We start from the raw sequence: 24,839 nt of genomic DNA, 5'->3' as shown, positions 1-24,839 counted from the left end.
TGACCTGTTTGTTGTCCACAACTAAAACATAGTAATATACTTGCTTAGAGTGAAATAGGGACTACCTGATTCTGCATATGAATTCCTCTGATATTTGAACCAAACCATAAATCATAGATAATGTTTACTTTAAGTCTTTCAAATTCAGTGTTGATTTCTTTTACACAATGAAGCTAAAACATTTGTTATGTAATACTGTCCATCAACCCACACTTGTGGTTTATCTCAACCCAAATTAAAATTTAGCAAAGATATTTTCTAAGATACAATAACAGAACAGCAAAACGAATAAAACCACTAAAACCAAAATAAATGTACCCCCAAGTCCCTGTAATTCCAAAGAGAGAAGATAAAATGCTTTAATTCCTTACCTTGTATGTCTGGAAGATACTTCTGGTACTGGTCAATCTCACTGCTAAAAATAGCAAAGGCCAATCTTTTGAGAAGCATGGCTCTTTGTTCTAGCTCCACATCCCGATTTGCAAAAAGATTGAGAGAACTGCTCTGGGCCACAGCTACTCGAGCTAGAAAAGGAGAGGAAGCGGAAGGCCATCTAGCCATCTGAAAATGACATTCCTTATTTAAAATGAGTGACTACCTCATGTCACACACACTGAGAGGAATATAGTAGAGGACCTGGACCTTTCTCTGGTGCAGAAAAGCTGGCAGACAGTTTGAGCATACACATGCCTGAAGGTCAAATGGCAGGATTTGGATGTAGACAGACAAGAACCCTTAGAACTGTGGGTTTCAGAAGGGAAATGTTCAATAATAATACCATTTTATATATCCTATCTGCTTAAATATTTCATTAAATCTTTGGTATTACTTTAAAAATAATTTCTGGAGAAACCTAGCTTGGTCTGATTTCCTGCTCTTCACATTAGCTCCTGCTCCGGACTTTCTCGGCTACAGCCACACTGTCTTGCTGGTTATGACATAAACTCATCAAGTATGCTCCCACCCCAAGACCTTTGCAATTTTTGTTCCTTATGCAGGGAATTCCATTTCTAGGAAGGGTTGGCTCCCTCAGTTTCACATCAAATATGATGTGAATAAAAATAAAATAAAAAACAATAAATAAACTCTGCTGTTATTTAAAATTTGTCAATATAGTGCCCCATTTTATTTCCTTTACAATCTCATTTCCTAATTTTAAAAAAAAATTATAAATGTTAGCATAATACCTGGTCCAGTGTCATCTTTCAATAAATATTTGCTGAATACATAAATTTGAAACTGAAAACAGCTCGAAGAAAATGAGAGAAGAGGTAGCATGGCACCCTTTCTCCAGATAAGAAACTAGTTGGGATACACAACTGTATAAAACCTTGCAGACTCAGAATTCCAGCGATTACAGTTCAGTTTAGTACCACTCTCTTTTTCTCTCCTTTTCCCTTTCCCCCATTCTCTGTCCTGGAGATCCACAGCCACAGAGATTAAAAGTACACTGTCCCAGAGGTTAGATCCAATTGCCTACCTTCTTCTGTCTCCCCTACTTTCAGCTCAGTCTTTTTATCTAGTCAGTAGTTATCTAGTGCCTATTATATGCTGGTAACTGGGCTGTGTGATGGGAAAGTGAAGGGTAATTTTACTTACCACCAAGTTATCCTTGGTAATATTTTTATTGTTAGCACATATTCATTGTATAAAATGAGAGATCTCACCAGGCACTCCCACACACTTCTATCACATACTTCACTCTTACTCATGCTGCATTCCTTACTCTCTCTAATCCCCACAAATTCATCACTTCTCCTCTTTTCCTACATAGCCTCATTCTACTTCTGTATCTTGGGTTTTGTTTGTTGTCTATTACCAGAGTCTTGCTATATACATATATGGTAGGCTAGTTTGGAACTTGTAATCTTCCTGTCTTTGTCTCCTAGGGGCTGGGGGTCCATTCCCACACTGTCCCTTGTCTCTTGTAACTTATTTTTTAAATCTGTATTTTTCATATAAGGGGAAACATGGGATGTTTGTCTATTATATTCCCATAGGATACTATGTTTAACTTGACAAAGAGCTAATTCAGTAGTTTTCAAAAGAGAATAGTACATGCTAATAATGAATCATGCACAAGAAAAATACTGCCTAGGCTGTCACAATACTCACTCATCAAATCTCTGAATGTTGTCTTATCATGTGTCATCAGGTTGTCCATAATTGCTCTCCAGCTGAAAGACACAGGATTATCATATGTCATTGAGATTTTACTCTTATTAAGGCCTTCTACCTTTGCTAGACAGTGGCTGATGTCAGCAAACTATGTTGAGTGAAAGTGAGAAGAGGAATACTTACTGATTAACACAGGAAGCATCCATCTGAAAGAAACTGGGATCCATGAAAAGGTCAAAGGCTTCTTTTTTCCAGGCTCTCCGTGTATACTGATACCCACTAAGACTGCTGAGCAGTTGGACACAGGCTCGGTAACTAGCGGCATTATGTGCACTAGACAGAAAACACACATTAAAGCACATTATGCTTCATGTTGAATTTGTATGTTCACAATTACCTCAGATACTAAAATGGAAACATGAGACAGAAGGAACCATAAGAAAAATGAGATGCAAATAAAAAAATTTAGCCTTTATAAATGAGTCACGGTAAGAATAACATCATTTTGTAGTTGAGGCCACAAACAGCAATAAGGGTACAGACTTTATAGCTAAGTGTGACTTAGCTGAAATCTACTGGAATCATATGGTACCTGTGATTTCGGAGGTAGGGTACAACATAATGCATAATGTTTACAAGTAAAGGGATAACACGCTCTTTTTCATCACTGTAGAAAACCATATCCAGAAGATGAGCCAATACCTACAAAACAGAGAGGAAACAAATTCATCTATATGCTGAAACTGGGGTCAGAGGTGGGGATTGATTTTCAACTTGGAAGAAAACCAAAACTACTTAAAATGGAGAAAATTTAACACTGAGATGGAGAGGTATAAAAACAGTCCAGGGCCCTTCTATGTGACATTGAGTGAAAACTGAACCTGCAGGTCAAACCTCCGTATTCTCTTCCCCAGACTTAAACAGACGCTCAAGAAAACCCCAAAGCTAATCAGGCTGGGCTCCTCAAGTCCTAGTTGAGTCAATCTACAGCCATACAGTGTCAGCCATGTTTTCTAACCTCTGTTAAGACCAGCATCCACATCTATAAGTGGCAAAAAGTGACCTGTATGGTCATAGAATGGGTTTGTTTGCTGTATATGCTTTATACTTAACCACGGCCACCCTTCCACACCATAATCAGATACAAAGCATTTTTATTTCTTAAAATATATACTTTAAAAATGGGGGTTGGGAGATAAGATATACTTTATTCTGAGCCAAATCTGAATAACCAAGGACCAGAAATATGGATCCTGGATGTCTTGAATTACATGTTATTATGGGCATTTTCATGAATTTTTATAGTTATATCACAAAAAGCCATAAATCAAAGGCAATTATCACATACTTTAGTGGTGGTGGTGGGGAAATAGGTAGGCAGGTTACACAGTGGAAAACTCTAGAATTCTGAGATGTCATCTGAAGATATTTTGAGCTTTGGGTTTGGTGGATGCTAGAGGTCTGTTCAGTGTAATACATTCCAAGAAGTTTTATGTGACAGTTACAAGGATGTTAGGACAGACACATAGGTGGGAAATGAGTGGTTACTAAATGGTCTAAAGATAGCCCAAAATAATATGGTTCTGGAGCTGCAACATTTCTACTCTTTACAATAAGAAGTTCGAATCATTCCAGCTGCCCTGTAGCATCCTCAATGTGTGTCCACCATGCCAAAATTCAGTTCACAGTTCATTTTGACTCTGACAACTTTTGAACCTCTACCCCTATTGAATTCCTTTTTCTCTTTTTAAATTTAGTATATATTACATGTAGGAAATAATGGGTTTCATTATGGCACTTTCATTATGGCACTTCCACACATGCATACAATGTATTATATTTACCCTGTTACCTTTATCCTGTTCCTCCCTTTCCTTTTCCACATTCTTTTAATTTATCGTTATGTTTTTTAACCCTAAAATCCCATGAGACAAAACATGTGGCATCTGTCTTTCTAAGAATGGCTTAGTAGACTCAACACAATAATCTCTAGTGCCATCCATTTTTAAAACAAATGACATTATTTCCATTCTTCATTTCTGAAAAAAACTCCTTGTGTATCTATACAACATTTTCTTTATCCATTCATCCACTGATGGGCACTTAGGCTAATTCTATAGTTTGGCTGTTGTGAATGTGTGGCAATAATTTTCATGCGGGTACTCAGTAGTGACTTTCTGTTGTATATACCTAGATATGGTATACAGAAATCATATGATATGGAATTTACCTGAAGAACTTCCAGCTAACACAGATACTTGCACAACTGACCATAGCAAAGTTATGGAACCAACCTAGGTGTCTAACACAAAGGAACAAAAAAAAGAAAATGTGGCATCTACGTACAACAGACTGTTTTTCAGCCTTTAAAAAGCAATGAAGTTATGGCATTTCCAGGAAAACAGATGCAATTAGATAATCATATTAAGCATTTAAGCCACTATTAGAAAGACAAATTATATTTGTAGTCTTTGACTTTATATAAATGCATAAAATCATGAATGTATGACAAGAAAGTAGAAGCAACCACCCTGCCCCCGCAAAAAAACAAAAGTGCTATGGAAGGGGAAGGTGGGAACAGGTCCTTATATAGCATAGTACCATGTACAATGAGTACACACAATGAAAAATCTAAAAACTGCTTTAAAAACACAAATACCACAAACTTATGCATAAACTTAACCAAAGGTATCAAGGACCTCTACAACAAAACCTCTGAAGCATTAAATGAGACATTAGAAAATGGAAAGACCACCTGTGCTCCTGGATTGGCAGAGTTAATACTGTAAAAATGGTCACAATACTCAAAGTAATCTACAGATATGATGCAGTCTCTATCAAACTATCAATGTCATTCTTCACAAAAACAAACAAACAAAAATCATAGATTCAAAGTAAAACAGAAGATCCAGAATCCTGAGCAGAAAGAGCGATACTGAAGTTATCAGAACACTTGACTTCAAACAGAAGTACAGAGCCATGGTAACAAAACAGTACGATAATGGTGTGGGAACAGACAGGCCAATGGAATAGAAAACTGATTAACAAGTCCAGACGTCTAGAGCAGTCTGATTCTTGAAAAAGGTGCCAAAAGTGAGAACAGGGACATGCTTTTTTTTTTTCTCCTGACCTCCAATTCACAGAGATCTGCCTGCCTCTGCCTCCCGAGTGCTGGGATTAAAGGCATTAGCATCACCACTGCCTGGCAAGGGCCATGCTTTTTAACAGGTAGAACTGGGGAAATTCTATACCCAAACATAGGTTTCACAGAAGACTGAAACCAGATCAATTCAAAATGGAAAGGCCTCAGTGTTAAAAGCTGAAATGCTAAATGGCTAGAAGAAAACAGAGAAGAAACATCAAGATCTAGACATAGTAACTGCTTTCTAAATAGGACTTCAATAGCTTAGCAAATAACTGGGATAATTGACAAATAGGATTCTGTAGCAAATTAAAAAGCTTCTGCACAGCAAAAGAAACAATTACCAGAGCAAAGGGGCAGCATACAGAAAGGTCTCTAAAAACTACTGGTGGGCTAATGAACTGGAGACTTTTCAAATGAATACATACAAGTGACCTATAAACACATGATAAAATGCCCAGCACACCTAGCCATTAGAAGAATGCAAATTGGACTGGGCATGGTGGTAAATGCATTTCATCTCAGCCCTCCAGAGGTAGTGGCAGGTAGATCTCTAAGTTCAAGGCCAACCTGGTCTACCTAGTGAATTAGACCCGTCTCAAAAAGCAAAAACAAAAAACAAACCAGAAACAAAACCCAAAATTAAAAAAAAAAAAAGGAAAAAGATCTAAATCAAAAGTACCCAGACATTCCACTTTACGCCAGTCAGAATGTCTACTATCAAGAAATCAAAGACCAAATGTCTGCAAGGATGCAGGGTGTGATGTGATAGACATTTAATAGAGCACAAACCCTTTTATGAAATGGTCAGAACATAAACTAGTCTGCTGTTATGGAAACTGGTATGGAGTCCTCAAAAAATTCAAACTATCTGGGACAGGAGAGCAGTATCTTAAGATCACTATATAAAATGGTCAAGCTCAAAGCCCTGTGTCTGGAGCTGGAGAGAAGGCTCAATGGGTCCGGTGCTTGCTGTACAAGCATGAGGGCCTGCGTTTGGATTGTCAGCACCCTCACACAAGGTGGGAAGGGCAGAACGTATCTATAACCCCACTATCGGCAGGGCAGAGACAGATGGATCCCCAAAGCTCTCTGGCCAGCCATGCTCCAGTTTCAGTGAAGAGACTGTTTGAAACAAAAGGTGGAGAGTGATAGTGGAGACACCTGACACAAACCTCTGGCTTCAACATGCAAAGGTGTATGTGCATGTATGCATACATATGTGTTGTTGTTTGGTTTTTAGGGGGGCCCTCCAACCAGCTCTCAAATAAGTCACGCATGGGGGCTTATTATTATTTATAAATGCCTGGCCTTAGTTTGGCTTCTTTCTTGATGGCTTTTCTTCACTTAAATTAGCCCATCTACCTTTTCCTTTTCTTACTCCTGTAACCTTACTTTCACTCTTACTCTGTGGCTTGCTGTGTAGCTGGTTGGCTGGCCCCTAGAGTCTTCCTCTTCCTCGGTCTACTTCTTTTTTATCTTCCTTTCCTCCCAGATTTCTCCTTCTATCTATTCTCTCTGCCTGCCAGCCCCACCTATTTCTTTCTCCTGCCTTGCTATTGGCCATTCAGCTCTTTATTAGACCATCAGGTATTTTAGACGGGCACAGTAACACAGCTTCACAGAGTTAAACAAATGCAACATAAACAAAAGCAACACACCTTAAAATAATATTCTACAACACACAGGTGCACACACATACATGAACATATACACATGCATTACTCCGACACTGTCCTATACTTGGTAATTATATAAACCAGTGATGTCTAGAAGCACGAAATGATTTTTGAAATTAAAAACTTCTCTATGAGAATGTCTTTCTTCTTTCTTTTTTGAAACAGGGTTTCTCTGTGTTACCCTGGTTGTCCTGGAACTCACTCTGTAGATTAGAGAATTTCTTATTGATATGTACTATTCAAATGTTCACTTAAGTGTGCATGTAAAAACACTTGATAATGTTTACCTCAGAAAGCAATGTCAGTGCATGGACACTATATACAGAGGGAGTTATGTTTGAGGTTTCCATTGCAGGTGATAGCATATCTAAATAAGAAAAGAGACAGGTAAAGAAAATGATCAGTATTTTCTGACTAATAAAAGCTAATAACAACAAAAAAAAAAAGACTGAGCTTATTTTATAGGGCTACATAAAACACTGCTTAAAATATATGCCGAGAGAGTAAGAGTAAAGGAAAGCAGTACCTTCAACATCAGATTCCAAATTGGTTCCATCCACCATTATTTTGGGAGAAGGCTTGACTTCAAGGTTTCGTCGGAGCCATGTTGTCTGTTCTAGAGAGGAACCAGCAATTGCACCAATAGCATCCACTACTTTGTGTGTCACATCCTAGAGAAACAAGGAAGAACCATGTTTGTGCACACACACGCAAATGAGTTATGGGCTTTTCAAGTGTTTTATTCTCTGACAATAGATACTATATAATACGTATTCTTCATCCATCCCTCACTGTGTCCAGAAATGATCTTGTGTATGTAGTTTAGGCTGGCCTCAATCAAACTCAATGTATGTTGTAGATACTGGCCTTAGAATCCTGATCCTTCCACCTCTATCACATGAGCCAACACCTGATACTATTTTTATATAATCGACAATCTTGACTTTTATAGAATAGTTAGAAGGAACATCATAGATTATCTTATATGACTCCTGATTTTAACTTTTAATTTAGGTAGCAACCTTGAATTCAGAATGCCTTACCTGAAGGTCTCTTTGGTCTTTTTTATTTTCCAAACTAGGATTTTTCATAATAAACTCATTCAGAACCCTACAAGAGCCATTTTTAAAAAGAAAAAAGTGATCAGTCCAAAGCAAATGAAAGTGATGCCATGTAATCATGCCTTGTAGCATATATTTTCCAATCCTTAATGTTTATGTATGAAACGATACAATGATGCTAAGAGAAGCATTATTTGTAAGAACTCTCAACTGGAAGGTGTGGTGATATATATTGTGTACCCTAATAAAATCTGCCTGAAGATCGAGAACAGAACAAGCCACTACATTAAACACAGAAGCCAGGCAGTGAGGGCATACACCTTAAATCCCAGCACTTGAGATCTCAAGCTTTTGCTTGGGAAGCACACACGCCTTTAATCCCAGCACTAGGAAGAAAATGATATCACTGGGCGGAGAAAGGTATATAAGGTGTGAGGGGACAGGAACTAAAGCCTATTTGTCTAGAAGTCTTTCGGCTGAGGAAAGCTTTTCAGGCTGAGGAGTCTTAGAGGTAAGAGGTGGCTTGTTCCTTTGTCTCTCTGATCTTTCAGCATTCACCGCAATAACAGGCTCCATTTTTCTTTTCTTTCTTTCTTTCCTTTTTTTTTTTTTTTTTTTAAATAAAAAGACCATTTATCAATTTGTGTTACAGGAAGGGATCCAGATGTCTTGCAACAACAGCAGAACAATCTGTGGCTAAGATACTAAACAGTAATGATAATGAATCGTACTTGCTGTTTCCTGTTCTTCAGCTCCCATCCTAGTATCTCTTGAATCTGGTGCTATAAATGACTCTCCTCATGTCTGGAATGTTTAGGGAATCACTATCGACTTCAATGACATGTATTAATGGCTAGGCACTATTCTAAGAATTTAATAAATATTAACTTTTTTAATCCTCTTAACAAGTGTATGAGATAAGCACCATCACTGTTTCCATTTTACCAAGGAAAGGTTAAATGATCTACCCCCACAAAGGTCACATATTTAAGTAAAGGAGCTAAGAGCTGAGCACAGGGAGGGTACAACTTCTGAGCCTGTTTACTCAACATCCTTATGCATTTCTTAGCATTAAATGTCATCTTCTAAATACACTTCCTTCTACCTCTTTTTCATTTCTCTTACTTTTCTTGTGATCAAATATCTTTGAAAAAAAAATCCCCTCCCTTCTCCACTCCACCTACACTTGCAACTGTTCTATGCTTAATTCTTGCTACTAAATCTCAATGCTCCTCTAATCTCCAACCCCTTCTCTTACCATTCCTCAACACTGCAACTTCTTCCAAAAGGTGCTACCTCTCTCTTAACCTTTTCTGTGTGTGCATTTGCATGCCCAGATGTGTTTTCCAGGATAAGCATGTAGAGTTCATGCGAAGGACAAGCTTAGCTGTAGGTTTTGTCCTCTACGTGCTTGGAGCATTGTTCACTGTGTAGACCACACTGCCTGGCCCCTGAGCTTCAGGAAGTCTCTTCTCTGCCTCCCATCTCACTGTAGCAGCACAGGGATTGGAAACACACTCAGCTGCACTGGACTTCATGTAGGTTCTGTGGATCCCAACTCAGGTCCTCTTGCTTTCACTGCAAGTGCTCTATTCTCCGAGTCAACTCCTTCCTCAGCATCTTAACCTTCCTTTACAGATGCCACACAAACTACACCTCACTTTTTATATTTTCTGAGAACTCCCTTTCTAGCTCCTTTTCCTTCTATTTCCTGTTTTCTAAATGCCAACATCAGTTATTCACACCTCCTCACCTCCCACTGAAATAAATTCCTCGCCCTGATCATAAGGAGTACCACCCTCTCCTTACAATCTGCACTTATACCGATCTCTCACTCATTACCAATATTATCCAATGAAATTCAAGCTTCTTCTCAAGCAGCTCCCATCTCCTGTTACTCACCCTAATTTCTTATTATTTCTCTGCCTGTGACACACCATCACTAAACCAGACAATGTAGCTTGTCTCAGTATATCCTTTTCTTCCCTGTCTTTAATCAAGGCTTTTACTCTTACCATTGTGATTCACTTAACACGTTTTTGTTGTACAGCTGTTATGCATTCCCAAACCTGACACTACTCAGGGTGATGCTTACTGTTAGTGAGGCAAGGGTGACTGGCATTTACCAAATTAAAAAAAAAATCTGTATCTATTAGCTTAGATCTAGAAACGCCAAGACACAAGAAGAAATAGACTTTTACAAGACTATTTATGTGCATGATTCAGTGCCCCTCTCTCTTCTGTGAAGTTCCTTTTAGCATGGTGCACACTCACCCGTATTTTCCCCACAGTGCTTCCCTACTGATTCCAAATGATGACTGGTTCTAATATTTATGTATTACGTGTTCTACATCTTGTATATGTCTAAACACACTGTATTCCTTCCTATCTCCTCCCACTTACAGACCTTATATGTCTGGATCTGCACCTCAAGATGCTTGTGAACAGATAGACAGATGACATGCCACACAAAACATGTTCTTCAGCCATCAATATAGTGAGGATTATGCCTTTATTAAAATTATATGTATGCATGTGTATGTATGTACACATATGTATAGATATGTATTTGTGTGCATGCTGCTGGAGACTGAACTCAGGTTACTTTGCATAATAAGCATTTGCTCTTCTACTGAGCTACATTTCTAACCCTTCAAAATCATACACTGTTAACAGATTACTTACCCAAGTATAAGAAACTGCCCCGGGGCTGGAAGACTCAGCTGTATAGAATCTTTCAGAAGGACCAATAGTGATGTCCAACTGTCCACTAAATTGGGCACTGGGATTCTGAAAGATAAACCCATTTGATAGAAACCACAGTAAACTTTAATTTTCTCATGTCTTCTTATAATTCTTAACACATGTTCTAAATTATCTGAAGCATTTAAACTTTTATAGACTATTAAAGAACAGAATTTCTAAAATCTTTTACTTTCTATTAAGAAAAGGAAGCACATTTAAAATACTTGATGTGATTTCTTAATTTGCAACAGAGATCTCTTATCACATACACTCTCAAAAACAAAATAACTGCATTAATTCTTTTAAACTATAGTCCATCTGCACTGCACACCAATGTTCCAACGGATAGAGAAATGAGCATGACCTCTGCTTCAGTCCAATCTTTACCCCACCTGCACCTAAACAGAGACTTTATGCAGTTCTTGCTCTCAGTCACCATCCATGTAAATACACCAAAACCCCAACTTATCAATGTTAGGCACAAATTAATGCAGTTGCTCCATTAGGGAAGATTAAGATTCAGGTTCTTAAGGAAGAATTGTATTAGAATACTGCCTCTGTTCAGGGTCAGCTAATAGCAAAAGTGAACACCAAACATGAAGATATTTTCAACTATTTATTTACTTATTTATTCATAAATTTATTTATTCATTTATTTATAAATAGTCTCTGGCTATCCTGAAACTCAATATGTAGACTAGGTTGGCCTCAAGCTCATAGAGTTCTGCCTGCTTCTGCCTCTAAGTGCTGGGATTAAAGTCATGCAATACCATGTCCAAACCCATTTTTTTTTCCTTTTTCAAAAAGACAATCAAAGTGGATTGCTACACATTCACCTCTATCAATCAAAATGGTAATCAGTTTAGAGGCAGCAAACATTTCAAGAGAAAGTTGTCTATGGTGATATTTTATTTGTGCTGAAATGTGATTTTATTTGTAGGTTAATAAATAAAGTTGCCTGGGAGTCAGAGCTAATAGCATGCCATTTAGCAGAAGTCTGGCAGTGGTAGCACATGCCCTTAATCCGATCACATGGCAGGCAAAGTCTCTGTGTGTTCAAGGACAGAGCCAGCATGGAGACACACACCTTTAATCCCAGTACCAACCACAGAGACCTGGAGGTCTGTATAGACAGGTAGTGACGAGGAAGTCATGTGGTTGGGTTTAGAACCAATGAGAACAGAAAGGCAATAAAAAGACGGGTCACACAGGAGAAGGTCTCTCTCTCTCTCTCAGGGGAAGGATAGCAGCGACTGGTAAGCTAAAGGCTATTCGCTAGTGCTCTGACTTCTGGGGCTTTTGTTTCTTGTTTAATAAGACTGTTTAGAATTTCATCTACAGGTTGTCAGTTTCCTGCAGTTCACTATTTAATATCCATGTGTTATTCACATCTTTGGAGTGTGGGGTTTGCACTCCTCCCTCAGTAGCCTGCCCATGAGTCCCATTAACAGCCACAACATTTTTGCTGTACAGCTTCTTCCTTTCCCTTCAGAGGAAACAACAGTAACAAGAGCAAATGCACTACTTTTGGAAAGAACTCCAGTGCTTTTCTTTATAGCTTCCTAAGCTTTACAGGTGGCAACTGAGTATGGAAAGGTCTACATCAGCGTCTTACCTTTGTATATAAGCATAGAAAAACTGAAGCATGCAGACTTCCAGAGAAAGATGTTTCTATAAACAAAAGAAATTAGTTTTACAGTGAAGCAAAATGATGACTTTGCTTTTCCATTGTTGCAACTACTCTGACTTGTCCTATTGGTTTTTCATAAAAAAAATAAAACACTGGTTTGTCATTTAAAAAAATCATGCAGTTCCTCGTTCTTAGTAAGGAAAATTTATAATACAAGAGCTATTGAAAATACAGAAAATAGACAGACTGACATGGCTATTAAAATGACTCATAGATTATCAATTTTTGAGATGTGGGAAGAAAGTTGAAGAGGTTTATCTTATCAAAATAATTCTTCCAGTCATTTTTAAATGGTCATTCATTCCAAAACCATCACAGCTATATCCGTTTTAATCAGCTTAGATTTGGTGCCATCAGAATTAGGTTGAGAATTTTAGATTAGATATGTATGTAAGTCCATTTTAGTGCACTGTTAAATCAGTATAGTCAGATTACGATTAATTCCTTTTAAAACTTTTTAAAACAACTAACACCTTTTTAAAAATGATTTACGTTTTAAATTTTTAGCTTATGTGAGTGCCTAAGGGTATGTATGTTCACCACATGCATGCAGGTGCCTCTGGAGACCGAAAGTGGACATTGTATCCCCTGAAGTTTGAGTTAGAGGTGGTTGTGAGCTGCCATGTGTGTTCTGGGAACCTAACTCAAGGTCCTCTACAAGAGTAACAAGTATTTCTAACCACTGAGCCACTTCTCCAGTGTAAAATTACTTAAGTCTTAATCACCTAAAATATAATCATTAAAGATAGCTTTGGATTTCTGTATGAAATTCTTAATAAAGAAAAATTAATATTAAAAAGATAATGTTGAATAAATTCTAAAACATACTGTACCTGCCTTTGAAAGTCAGTAAAAGCAAAAAGTAAATAAAAAGGAATTGATGCTCACTGATATTTGCCAATCATACTTTTTGTTTTGTTCCAACTACCTCCTCAAACATTTCCTTTTCACTACACAACACATTTAGTAAGGTGTTGTGGAATATTATTTTAAGATGTGTTACATTTGTTTATACTGTGGAACATTTGTTTAATGATGTAAAGATGTGTTGCATTCTTTTATGTTGCAATTATTTTAACTTTGTGATGCTGTGTTACTTTGTCTGTCTAAAAAACGTGATTGGTTTAATAAAGAGCTGAATGGCCAATATCTGGACAGGAGAAAGGATGGATAGGTGGGGCTGTCAGTCAGAGAGAATAAACAGAAGGAGAAATCAGGATGAAGCAAAAGACAGCAAGAAGCAAGGGAACAAGGAGAGGAGGACTCCAGCGGCCAGCTGCACAACCAGCCATGGAGTAAGAGTGAAAGTAAGATCACAGAAGTAAGAAAAGGAAAAAGACCAGAGGCAAAAGGTAGATGGGATAATTTATGTTAAGAAAAGCTGGCTAAGGCCGGGCGGCAGTGGCGCACGCCTTTAATCCCAGTACTTGGGAGGCAGGGCCAGGCAGATCACTGTGAGTTTCAGGCCAGCCTGGTCTACAGAGCAAGATCCAGGACAGGCACCAAAACTACACAGAGAAACCCTGTCTCAGAAAACCAAAAGAAAAAAAAAAAAGAAAGAAAGAAAGAAAAAAGAAAAGAAAAGCTGGATAGAAATATGCCAAGGTAAGGCCAGGCACTCATAAATAAGAATAAGCTTCCATGTATTTATTTGGGAGCTGGGTGGCAGGTCTCCCAAAGAAGTAAAGAGTAAAAACAACTAACTACAGTAAAAGGCAGCACTGGTCTGGAGAGGGTTAGTTTCTGTATTCTTGGCCCTCATGTGTACGAAGCCCATTATCTACCTCAAATTACTACACAGAACCAAGCTTTCACATGCAAACTAAAAACCTCAGGACAAATGCTCCAGAGGTGCTTTCCGAATAGTCAGGTAACTATTGAAATAGTTTATAAGAGGGGTGGGGATATAACTCAGTGTCAGAGCATTTGGCTAACTTGCATGAGGCCCTGAGTTTGATCCCTTAGCACCACAACAAAGATAGTAAAATCACTCACTATTGACAAACACACCTTTTCTTTGGGCAATTCAAGAAGAACAAAAGAATCAATTATTTTCAGATATATGTAATAATCCCTAAAGATATGATTATACTTTTTGGCATGGTTCCAAGTCTCACGTTTGTGGTTGGTAAATCTACAAAATTAAGAACTTGTAGCATTGTTGGATAAATCAGAGAAAGCAGAGCCGTTCCTCACTTCCTATACATAGACCTGTTTCCCAGCTAGAGACTAGCAATGTGAGTGGAGAGATGGTCACATCTATTTCCTGTGGTGCTCTCAGAGAACTGAAGGCTGCAGTGAGGTTTAGATAACATGGCACTGATATGGTATATCAGATAATGACAGCTGACACTGGATGTCAGGGAACCCAGGATAAGCAGGGATGTAAAATTTGTTATAGAAACACTTTTTTTTTGTCAAAATGCCATATTTGTGTTAATTTTGTATAAACTACCCTTGTGATCAGAGTGTTCTTACCTGAATGTGCTCACTGGACTGTGTATGCTTACTTGTTTGGCAGCCTATGTGTGGGGGAGCATGTGTCATGTGCCTGCCTATTGGGCTGTACACCAAAAAATAAAAGTATGCTGTATTTGTCTACTGCTCATCACATTTTCTTTACCCTCCCAGCATCCTGATGCCTCCCTTCCCTGGCTCTGGAGCCCAGACCTCACAATCACAAAGTACAATTTTATACAGAGTCAAGAAATGATGTCTGGAACAGTGATTATGGCAAAACTTTGGGAGTTTACAGAATTGAAAACTCACTGGAAAAGAAGCCTCAAGGAAGCTGTGAAACCTAGAAAGTATATTTTAGGCTGAGGCTCCTGTGTTCTTCTAATGGACAGAAAATCCTTACTAGGAATCTAGTCCCACAGTTCCTGATGTACATATGGAGAGAAAAACAGTTACCTGTTCATCACTGGCTGCGGGAATGATTAGACTAGCAAGGAACTCCAAGTTTTTTATGAGTGCTGTGCAATAACCACAATGAAATTACAAAAAAATTCTTACTCGTCAGCTCCATTTCTGAAACTGAATTCTAAACAAAAGCAAAGCTTTCTTACCTTGTCCTTGGCTATGGCTGGAGGCTGCTTTAAAACTTCTTTCACAGTCTGGATAACAGTTTCTGCTCTCATGACGCTGATGGAGCGAACCAGTTCTACTAGTAAAAGCTGTTCTTCACTGGCTGCAGGAATCACCTGGAGAACACATCACAGTCAAGTATTTATGCAGGGGTGTGCATATGTAAATCTTTTAAGAGAAGTCACAGAAGGACCATTTTATGGACTTTCTTAATATAAAGATGTCCCTTGACTACTTGTGATTAAATTTAATTTTTAAAATCAATACATGAATCTTACCTCATAAAAATAAAAATCAGGGCTAGCAAGATGACGCAATGCATAAAGGTATTTGCCATCCAGCTGACCACGGGAGTTCAATCCCCAGGATTCACAATAGTGGAAAGAGTTAACAACTCCTGTAGCTTGTCCTTTGACCATGCACATGTGTACCATGGCACGTGCACATCCACACACAAATAAATAAATCCAAACCAAATAGAACAAGTTGTTGTTTGTTTTTTGCTCTTTATTCTTTTGGGGGGACTCACCACTCAGCTCAAATAAATCACATACAGAGGCTTATTCTTAATTATAAATGTCCAGCCTTACTTAGCCTGGCTTGTTGCTAGCCAGCTTTACTTAAATTACTCCATCTAGCTTTTGCCTTTGGGCTTTTACCTTTCTCTATTTCTGTCTACCTTTATTATTTCTTACTCCATGGCTTACTGTGTAGCTGAGTGGCTGGCCCCTGATGTCCTTTTCCTTCTCTTGCTTTTAGATCTCCCCCAGGCTTCTCCTTCTATTAATTCTCTCTGCCTGCAGCCCCTCCTATTCTTTCTCTTGCCTTGCTATTGGCCATTCAGCACTTTATGAGACCATCAGGTGTTCTAGATAGGCACAGTAACACAGCTTCAGAGTTAAACAAGTGCAACATAAGCAAAAGTAACACACCTTAAAATAATATTCCCCAACAAGTCTTATAGGAAAACAAAACAAAACTATATCAGGACCTGCTCTATTTACCATGGACCTTAAAGGAGCCAGCTCCATTCTGCTAGTTACTTTCTATTATCCTGGAATGCTATTTTTTGCTCTTTCATGCTTTTTCTTTTTCCAGATTCAATATTAAAAATGAAACCTCAGTCAGAAGACAAAGATTTAATTGTCTTAGAGAGTTTTCCTCATCCTTTAGAGTAATTATCAGATCTCACTTACATCAGTACCCAGGTTCAAATGAATACTCAAGGCTATGACAATGATTATGCTATGGATGTTTCCTTCTTGTACTATGTTGATTTCCCCCCAGAAGTACTACAAAGCTGTTTTGGTATGGTTCATTTTTGTTTGTTTTGTTTTGTTTTTTTTTAGACAGCGTTTCTCTGTGTAGCTTGGTGCCTTTCCTAGATCTTGTTCTGTAGACCAGGCTGGCCTCGAACTCACGGAGATCCGCCTGCCTCTGCCTCCCAAGTGCTACCTCCCACCACTACCCAGCCGGTGGTTCATTTTTTATCAAAAATTCATTCGTGAGGTTGTCTGCTGGCTTCCACATACACAGACATGTAACATACTTGTGCAAACACAGGTGTGCACGCACACACACAGAAAAAAAATCATCCCTAAAAGCTCTGACAATGGGCTGGAGAGATGGCTTAGCGGTTAGAAACACTGACAGTTCTTCTAGAGGACCTAGGTTCAATTCCCAGCACCCACATGGGAATCACAGCTGTCTATAACGACAGTTTCACATGACTGGACACCCTTACACAGGCAAAGCACCAATGCACATAAAAATAAATAAATTAAAAGAAACAAAAAGCTCTGACAATGATGAATTTCCTATAATCACATATAATCCTCTCAGTTTTCCCCCTGCTTAAGACACTCTTGCTTGGGTGTCTCTTGGCTCTGCCTGGGCCTGAAACTCTAGAGTTGTTATCCAAGGTTGAAGTGATATCTCCTCGTCATCTTGAATAAAGAGTGAACTAGTGGCCTTGCACACTAGTGGCACAGTACATGGCTGAAAAAGCCTCTAGTAAGTTTGGCTGGCTATGGAATTGTGTGTTCAGACTAATTTTACATTAAAGTTTCCAGTGTTGCTAGGGTGAAGTCTTAACACTATTCCTTTGAATGGGACAGTTTTTTTTTTTTTTTAAATTATTCCCCCGCTTTTAAGATTCTAGCATCTTCTCTTTACCCCCAATGTTTCTGAAAGGACGTACTGAATTTTATGTAGGTATCTTTTAAGTGATGAGCATGGCCTGAAAATTTATTTCTTTCATTGTTAAGGAATTTCTTGTACTATTTCTATAATATTTTTCTCCTCCTATGATTTTGTTCTTTATTTCTGCAAGAAGATATTAAGTATCCAGTATCATGCCTTAACTTACTACTCTTTTCCACTATATTCCTTATCTTTAAGCTTACACTCCATTTCAGGTATTTACTTCTTTGTTTTTGTTACAGAACTAAAATACAATGTTTCTTTTTCTTACTTCAGGGATGTCAATACATATGTAATGTGTAATGTGAACGAAACGACAAGTCAGAGACTTGTAGGTGCACCAATCATGTATTTTGTATGAGAGAAAATGATTTCCTATCATTATTAGTCTAATATACTATGACTTATTTCCAATATAAAACACCTTTTCTAGATTTCAAACTCACAAAGTAAACAAAATTTTCACTCATATAATCCAGTCAAAACCAACATAGGAATTACATTTAGAGACAGTAACAACTTAAAAGACATCAGATAATGAAAAACAACAACACAGATGAAAACTCTCTCCAATCTTTGCTTTGTACCCCAAGTTACTAGATTAAAAAGTACACATTATAATTGCTACCTGAAATATAGTGACAAATTGGATAATATAGCTGATTTCTCTTTCTGTCTCACTAACACCTTTTTTTTTTTTCACTGCTGAGGTTGAACTTATGGCCTTGTACATGCAAGACCAGTGCTCCAGCACTGAGATAGTTTTCTAGTCCTAAAATACAATCTTTCACACTCTATACCAAGTTTTAATAAAACTTTAGGCAATAAGTCATTATCAAGAGCTGTAGACAAGCTTTTATTTTTCCAGTGTAACCCATGGAGAATTTAAAAATCAGTACATACAAAATGAAATAAATAAGCATGGCTTTACCAAGTAAAAAGAGTATCACATGTTTAATTATGAATATCATACCTTGGTTCGGGAAGGGGTTTTATTCTGTCTTCTTTCATTCCATACAAATGCAATGGCAGCCATGAAATGAACACCATGATTCATTGAAATGGGTCCCAATAATTCCAGGATTTGTTGTCTTAAGTTCTAAAACAGGTTAAGCATTTCACAAGTAAAATAAAACACATGAACATTAATAACTAGATAAAACATTTAATTCAGCAATAGTAGAGAAACCTTGAAACATGTTAATAGCTGTCACTGGACATGGTAGTGCATACTCAACATTCTGCAGTCTGAGGCAGAAGGATCAATTCAAAGCAAGCCTGGACTATTTATATAATAAGACCCTGACTCAAAACAGGAGTTATAATCATGAATATTTTAATTTTACAAGGAAACAAAATTTAAAAGAAAAACAAAACAAATTAGTTGTCCATAAAATTGACAACTTATTACCATGATTAGATACTAGAAAAACACAGTATGAACCTAAGTTTATCTAGTTTGAAAAATTTATCCCCAACTTTAATTACCATTTAGGAGCTTCCTTGCCATTGATGCTGCAATACACACTGTGCATAACTTTACTTTAGAATTTATTTCTAAATTAGTTTATTAAGTCTAAGACTATGAAACTTTGAGAAAGTGCTTTACTATGTAACACAGGCTGTCCTCAAAAATTCCAGGTAGCTCAAGTGTGCCTCAAACATAGATTTTCTTATTGTGAGTCTAGAATTACTAGCATATGCCAATCTTGACTATAAAATTTTGGATTCTTTGAACACACTGCTGAACTATTTTCTTGGAAGTGGGGGAAAGTGTGTAGTAAAATGTCAGTTTAAAATGTATTAAAAGAGGGAGAAATTATAACATGTAAGAACAAACTTCAAAAACATCAAATGAAAGATGCTAGACACAGAAAACCAAATATGTATTAACTCACTTCCATGTAATATCCAGAAAAATCAAACAAATGTGAAGAGAAAACAGAGTGACGTTGATTATGGTTTGGGGATGGAAAAGTGAGCAAGTGCAAGCACACACAGAGTTGTTCTATAATAAAAGACATAACTGAAAACTGAACTGTGAAAGTTTCACAACTTTATAGATTTGCCTAAAGAACCTACTGGTTTGCATCCCTTAAAATGGTTAACACAACTATTTACTACTCAATGTGCATGGGGTGTCACATACACTACCTAAGTTAGTCACACGTTTTGAAGAAAGTCCTCAAATAGATACATGTGCTCTACTGATGAAGTGTGCATCATCTAACCTTTGTGGCTCCCAGATTGATTGTAGTAACAGATGCAGATGCAGCGACCGTCATCTTTTCTGAAGCATCAGCCTGGTGCAGTATGCTCCAGAGCAGAGTTACAGAGGACATAATCATGTGAAGGATTGAGAGGATTCCACTGCGAGCTTCAAACAAGTGTTTCTGGTCTACATTGACCAAAAGCTATTAAGCAGAGAAAAACAGTTACTTACGAAGTGTGGCTGGTCTTTAAGAAGACTGCAAATGTCTATGAAGTCTTACTTGATGATACTGGGTAGTCGGATCCAACAAGCAATAATGGATTATGGCTGTGATCCCTTCCAAAAGAGTAAGAATCATATCTGGTGGAATAACTGATGCTATCCACAAAGGCCTGAAAACAATGTATGAAACAGAGGGTCTGTGAAAGCATACTTTATAATTTGCCACTAGTAAATGCCCAGTATATGCCAGATACACAGTAGGCACTCAACAAACATGAATAATAGCAAAAGAATATAGTAGGGGCTTATTATTTCCTATCTGTAAGTGAGCTGATCTAACTGCACCAGAGTTCTTTTTGGCTAAACAACAATATATAAAGTAAACAAATATAGCCACTGTGAACCTCCCCCACTGGGGAATGCCAGGCACATCAGCTGCGGTTTTCCTAGAGGAAAACCAGATACCAGTCTACTAAACATTTGCCTAACTATTCACAGATCAATTTTGAATATGGCTGAGACACAGTTTACCACCATACCTGGGAAACTTACAACAAAATTAGATGGGGAAAAATACTTTAAAACTTAAATTAACTTCAGCTACAAATTAACTTGTGTTTAGGTAATAAACTGGATAAGGACTGGTGAAAATTTTTTTTTTTTGCCAGTTGAGCAAAAAGAACATCTAATTCAACTTTGATCCTTGAAAGAAAAAAAAAAAAGTTTCTAGATCTCTTTTACTGATACTCAATAAAATACTAGAGCTGAACTTTCTTATTTTTAAAAATGGTATACTATTTACAACATACTCACAACCACTATTTCATTTCCTACTAGTTGGTTTTTGGTTTTGTGTCTTTGTGGTGGTGCTAGGGATCAAACTGAGGGTCTTCTACAGCTTAATACCCAGTCTCCCAGAGCTATACCCTATATTCCACTCAAATTGTGACATCGAAGGAGACATGACATATCTATGAAAACTGTCACTAACAACAAAGCTAAAATCAATCATTACCTACTGTCAGATAATCCTGTTTCGTATTTGTACTGCTGAATTAGATTGTCCAAGTTCCTGCACAGCTGTAGTGTCACAGAAACCACAACTCTCTGCAGAACTTTTCCCATGTAAGGCAGAGTAGATGTGATCAAACCAATCCACTGTGGATGCATCTTACATGCACAGTGCTGATGCAAAGCTCTGATCACTGCACAGAGGAACATGCCTTGACACGTGATTGGCTGAGCGTGCAAATACTGAAGAGAAGTCATAGGCTGATGGGGACTGATGTGTTCCAGATCAGACACAACAAAATCAAAACCTGCTTCATTCTCTTCAGGAATCGTCATCACCCGGTGTTCTAGAACAATTAGCCTCTGAAGTACCCTAAGAAGCTGTGACTGGAGTGTGCTGCCATTGTCTAACTCATCCTCTGAGAAATTGATGAGGCTGTCTTCTGAGAAGCCTTCTTCCACAGCAACCATGTTCTTACCTGCAATTTTTTCACTGTGCCATTTCTGTACACTGAAGATAGACGACAGCAAACAATGAAGAATTACCTTCTGAACTTTGCATTTAGACAGCATATCAGAGATAAAACTAGGGAAACCCTTTGCAGAGCTTTCTATTACTTTTGCTAGCTCTGTAAAGAGGAGAGTCAAGATTTCTATACTCATCATTTGCATGTTTCGATTGCCTATTAGGTCTTGGGTAGTGACCTTGACATGAGTTGGGTAATGGCTACGCATATAGTATAAGCAGAGAGAAATAAGAATTTCAATGTACATGGAACTCCGGAAGTTATGATTTGAATCCACTGGAATGTGACTATAGAAGTCTTTGCCCATCACAGAGATTCGGTGTCTGGCCAATAGATTCTGAAGCAGTGACAACTGAGGAGTATAAGCATTATTTACACTTGTGGTTGAAATGGCATTTACAAAAGCAATGGGGTTAGTTTTCAAGATGGATTTGATGGCAGAAAAAGCATACAGAGTTCTTGATGAATCATACAACTGCAGATACAGGAGCACATGTTGGTAGAGAGGATGGATGTTGAAATTGGGAGATTTCCGTGATCCTGGAGAACCCATGTCACTCTCAATTTCAGAAATTTCGCCCTCACCACAGCTATACCAGTTCTCTAAGTCCAGGCCATCACTGAAGAATACATTTGTTTGTTTCATTTTCTCACCGGTAGCTTTTTTTTTGTCTTCATCCTTTTTTCTGGCAAGCTTTACCTTGGGTTTTGCGCCTGGTTGTTTGCCTGATTCTTTAACAATTGTTTCTTTCTCTGAGACTTTTTCTGATAATTTTTCTTTGAAGCTAAATTGAATACTACTGTGACTCCTTTGTCTAGATTTGGTTTCTGTGGAAACAGAAGAATCGTTGAGAGTCTGCGCTGTTCCTGAAATGCAAGGTGAGGAGCTATTTCGGGAGATCCCATTGGCCAAGCACTCACAGCCTTCCTCTACAGACACAGAGAGAAACTGAGGGCTGTCGTCACTCAGCAGAGCATGCTGACTGTGTTGAGGGGCCTGATCTTCACTTTTAGTGGCCTCTATACCTGCATCTAAATCACTACTCTTTGGCAGCAGAGATTCTATTTCTAACTCAGATGTAACTGATGCAGATTCTGCTTCCAGGCCACTCACAACTTTACATATCAGGTCAAAGACCACTTGCTGAACGTCATCATCTGGGGAGCTTGCCTTTGCCATGAGAGAATCCTCATGAGCATTCACATTTTCAGGATCAACTTCATAACTAAAGTTGTCTCCGGCAGAAGACTGAGAACACCCAGAGTCAGAGCTCTGAAGTATTTCCATCTGCTGATCTGGGAGGTCAAAGTCAGATACAACCATTGGAATTGTCTCACTGCTGGTGCTGAGGAGAGAAAGTCTGTCACTCAATGGATTAACAGTGAGGCTGAAGTTCTCTATTTCATCCATAGTCAGAGGCTTTTCACCATTTCCTTTTGATGCAATGAGGTGTACCTGGTTTACTGGCAAGTGACATAAATAGTAAAGGAGGAAAAACAGAAAAGGTATTAAGATAGATAAATACAGAAAGTAGATCAAATTAAAAAACTGTCATCATTATTTTCATCAACTACTTATATCCTCTGATTAAAATTACAGTTTACTATTATCTTAGAACTTTTAAATAAGATGACCATGTAGATGACTATTATTAGAATTTGTAACTTAATGACAAAAGTACACTTAACAGACAGAACATAATATTTTACCTTTTTCTCTAAAATAAGACATTCTTTAAAATTACAGGTTAAAATTACTTTTTCCTCCTCATATGCTACTCCCCTTTACTTTTACTGGTCTAAAAATTTATATATAATATATAGTTTAAAGCATCGATAACTTCCTTGGTTTTAGTGCAAATTCAACAAATATTTATGAACTATCTAGCATGTGTCAGATTGGAAACCAAGAGGAGCTTAAAATGAGTAGGGGACCACAAACACAATTCTTCATTGCATACCATGTAAGGCAGAACTTTGTTACATTTCAGAAAAGGTATTTGAAGTTTTGAGTTTTGGTACTGTATGCATAGTAAAGCAAAATGCTACCAAAGTCCTGGTACCTCAGGTGAAGTCTGAGACTGATCCCAGAGGAGAATTCAGCAACAGAGATTGGCCAGCAGAGTGCTACGACCTGAATGTTTTGGCAATAAGCAGGGTAGTGCAAGTTCTTAGAATATCCACAGGAAGCAGTATAAAAGCTAAATAGAGGACCTAGGACTTGGTCTGCCACACTAGAAATGGAATAGAAGCATGATCGTTTGGAGCTTCACCATTTACCATCTGTGGGACTGAAAGTCACAGCCTTCTGAACATCAACAGAATGACTGATAAAATAAGCTGACCCCATAAGGTGATTTGTCTATAAAAGATGAGGAAAATGACTTACGACTTATCACACATAAAGTGTGTGTTACAGGTCTCCCCATGAAATATCCACTGAGCATTTGCAGGATCTGGATTGCTTTATAAATTCTAAAGTATTTCTAAAATATTGAGTGTCTCTGACTACAGCTGTGGCCGATTCCTCTACTGAGAAATCAACTTATTATTGAGATCTAAGAACTCAGTAAGATAGTTACTGATAAAGCATGTTTTGACCAATCTAGATGTGACTCTAAGAAGAAGGGAAAAAATAATGGAAAAAAATTCCACACACAATTCTCTTGTCAATCACTGTGTGGTCACATCTTACTTATATTGAATAACTTAAGTCTAATTAGAGGGATACTTTGTGACCTTTACCATTGTTGCAGGTAAAATTTTGCATGAAATGCTTGTCATTTTCCTCTCCCGGATAATAGGAGGTCTTACTCCAGTAACGTTCTGCTTGCACACGCTGCACTGAAACCCTCTGAGTTTTTGGATGAAGCAGGAGCAGTAACAATGGTTCCAGCACTCTTGCAATGTCATGTCTTTGTAGCACCTGGTTCAGCCAGGCTTGTCCCACAGAGCTAGTAGAACCATCAAGACTATTAAGGCTATCTAACATGATGAACAGTGACCTAAAATAAACACCAGCAATTAAAACAAAGAAAAAAAACACTTTTAATTATGAATTTTTCTCAAGTTAACATTTTTAGTATTTTTTCTAGTTAAGAAAACATTTCTCTTTTTATATATTTATATTTAAAAATATTACA

General features: G+C 37.8%; 1 protein-coding gene across 5 annotated transcripts in view; it reads right to left on the bottom strand.

Annotated features, from left to right (window-relative positions):
* Positions 1 to 24,839, bottom strand: part of Dop1a (DOP1 leucine zipper like protein A) — a 106,650-nt gene that overhangs the window by 11,788 nt on the left and 70,023 nt on the right. For all 5 annotated transcript variants that reach the window (XM_059268313.1, XM_059268315.1, XM_059268316.1 and 2 more), the window contains exons 19-33: positions 24,442 to 24,701; positions 21,174 to 23,160; positions 20,217 to 20,328; positions 19,956 to 20,138; positions 18,698 to 18,823; positions 15,504 to 15,638; positions 12,361 to 12,416; positions 10,686 to 10,790; positions 7,983 to 8,049; positions 7,466 to 7,610; positions 7,227 to 7,306; positions 2,711 to 2,820; positions 2,302 to 2,451; positions 2,116 to 2,177; positions 372 to 524 (exon numbers count right to left, since the gene is read on the bottom strand). In XM_059268313.1, coding sequence (XP_059124296.1) covers positions 372 to 524; positions 2,116 to 2,177; positions 2,302 to 2,451; positions 2,711 to 2,820; positions 7,227 to 7,306; positions 7,466 to 7,610; positions 7,983 to 8,049; positions 10,686 to 10,790; positions 12,361 to 12,416; positions 15,504 to 15,638; positions 18,698 to 18,823; positions 19,956 to 20,138; positions 20,217 to 20,328; positions 21,174 to 23,160; positions 24,442 to 24,701 — 3,731 coding nt within the window. The remainder of the gene's footprint in view (positions 1 to 371; positions 525 to 2,115; positions 2,178 to 2,301; positions 2,452 to 2,710; positions 2,821 to 7,226; positions 7,307 to 7,465; positions 7,611 to 7,982; positions 8,050 to 10,685; positions 10,791 to 12,360; positions 12,417 to 15,503; positions 15,639 to 18,697; positions 18,824 to 19,955; positions 20,139 to 20,216; positions 20,329 to 21,173; positions 23,161 to 24,441; positions 24,702 to 24,839) is intronic.

This window comes from Peromyscus eremicus, chromosome 7 (genome assembly GCF_949786415.1).
Source record: "Peromyscus eremicus chromosome 7, PerEre_H2_v1, whole genome shotgun sequence".
NCBI classification, from domain to species: domain Eukaryota; kingdom Metazoa; phylum Chordata; class Mammalia; order Rodentia; family Cricetidae; genus Peromyscus; species Peromyscus eremicus.
Note: the sequence above shows the minus strand (reverse complement) of the source record. Positions and strands in the feature narration are given on the sequence as shown.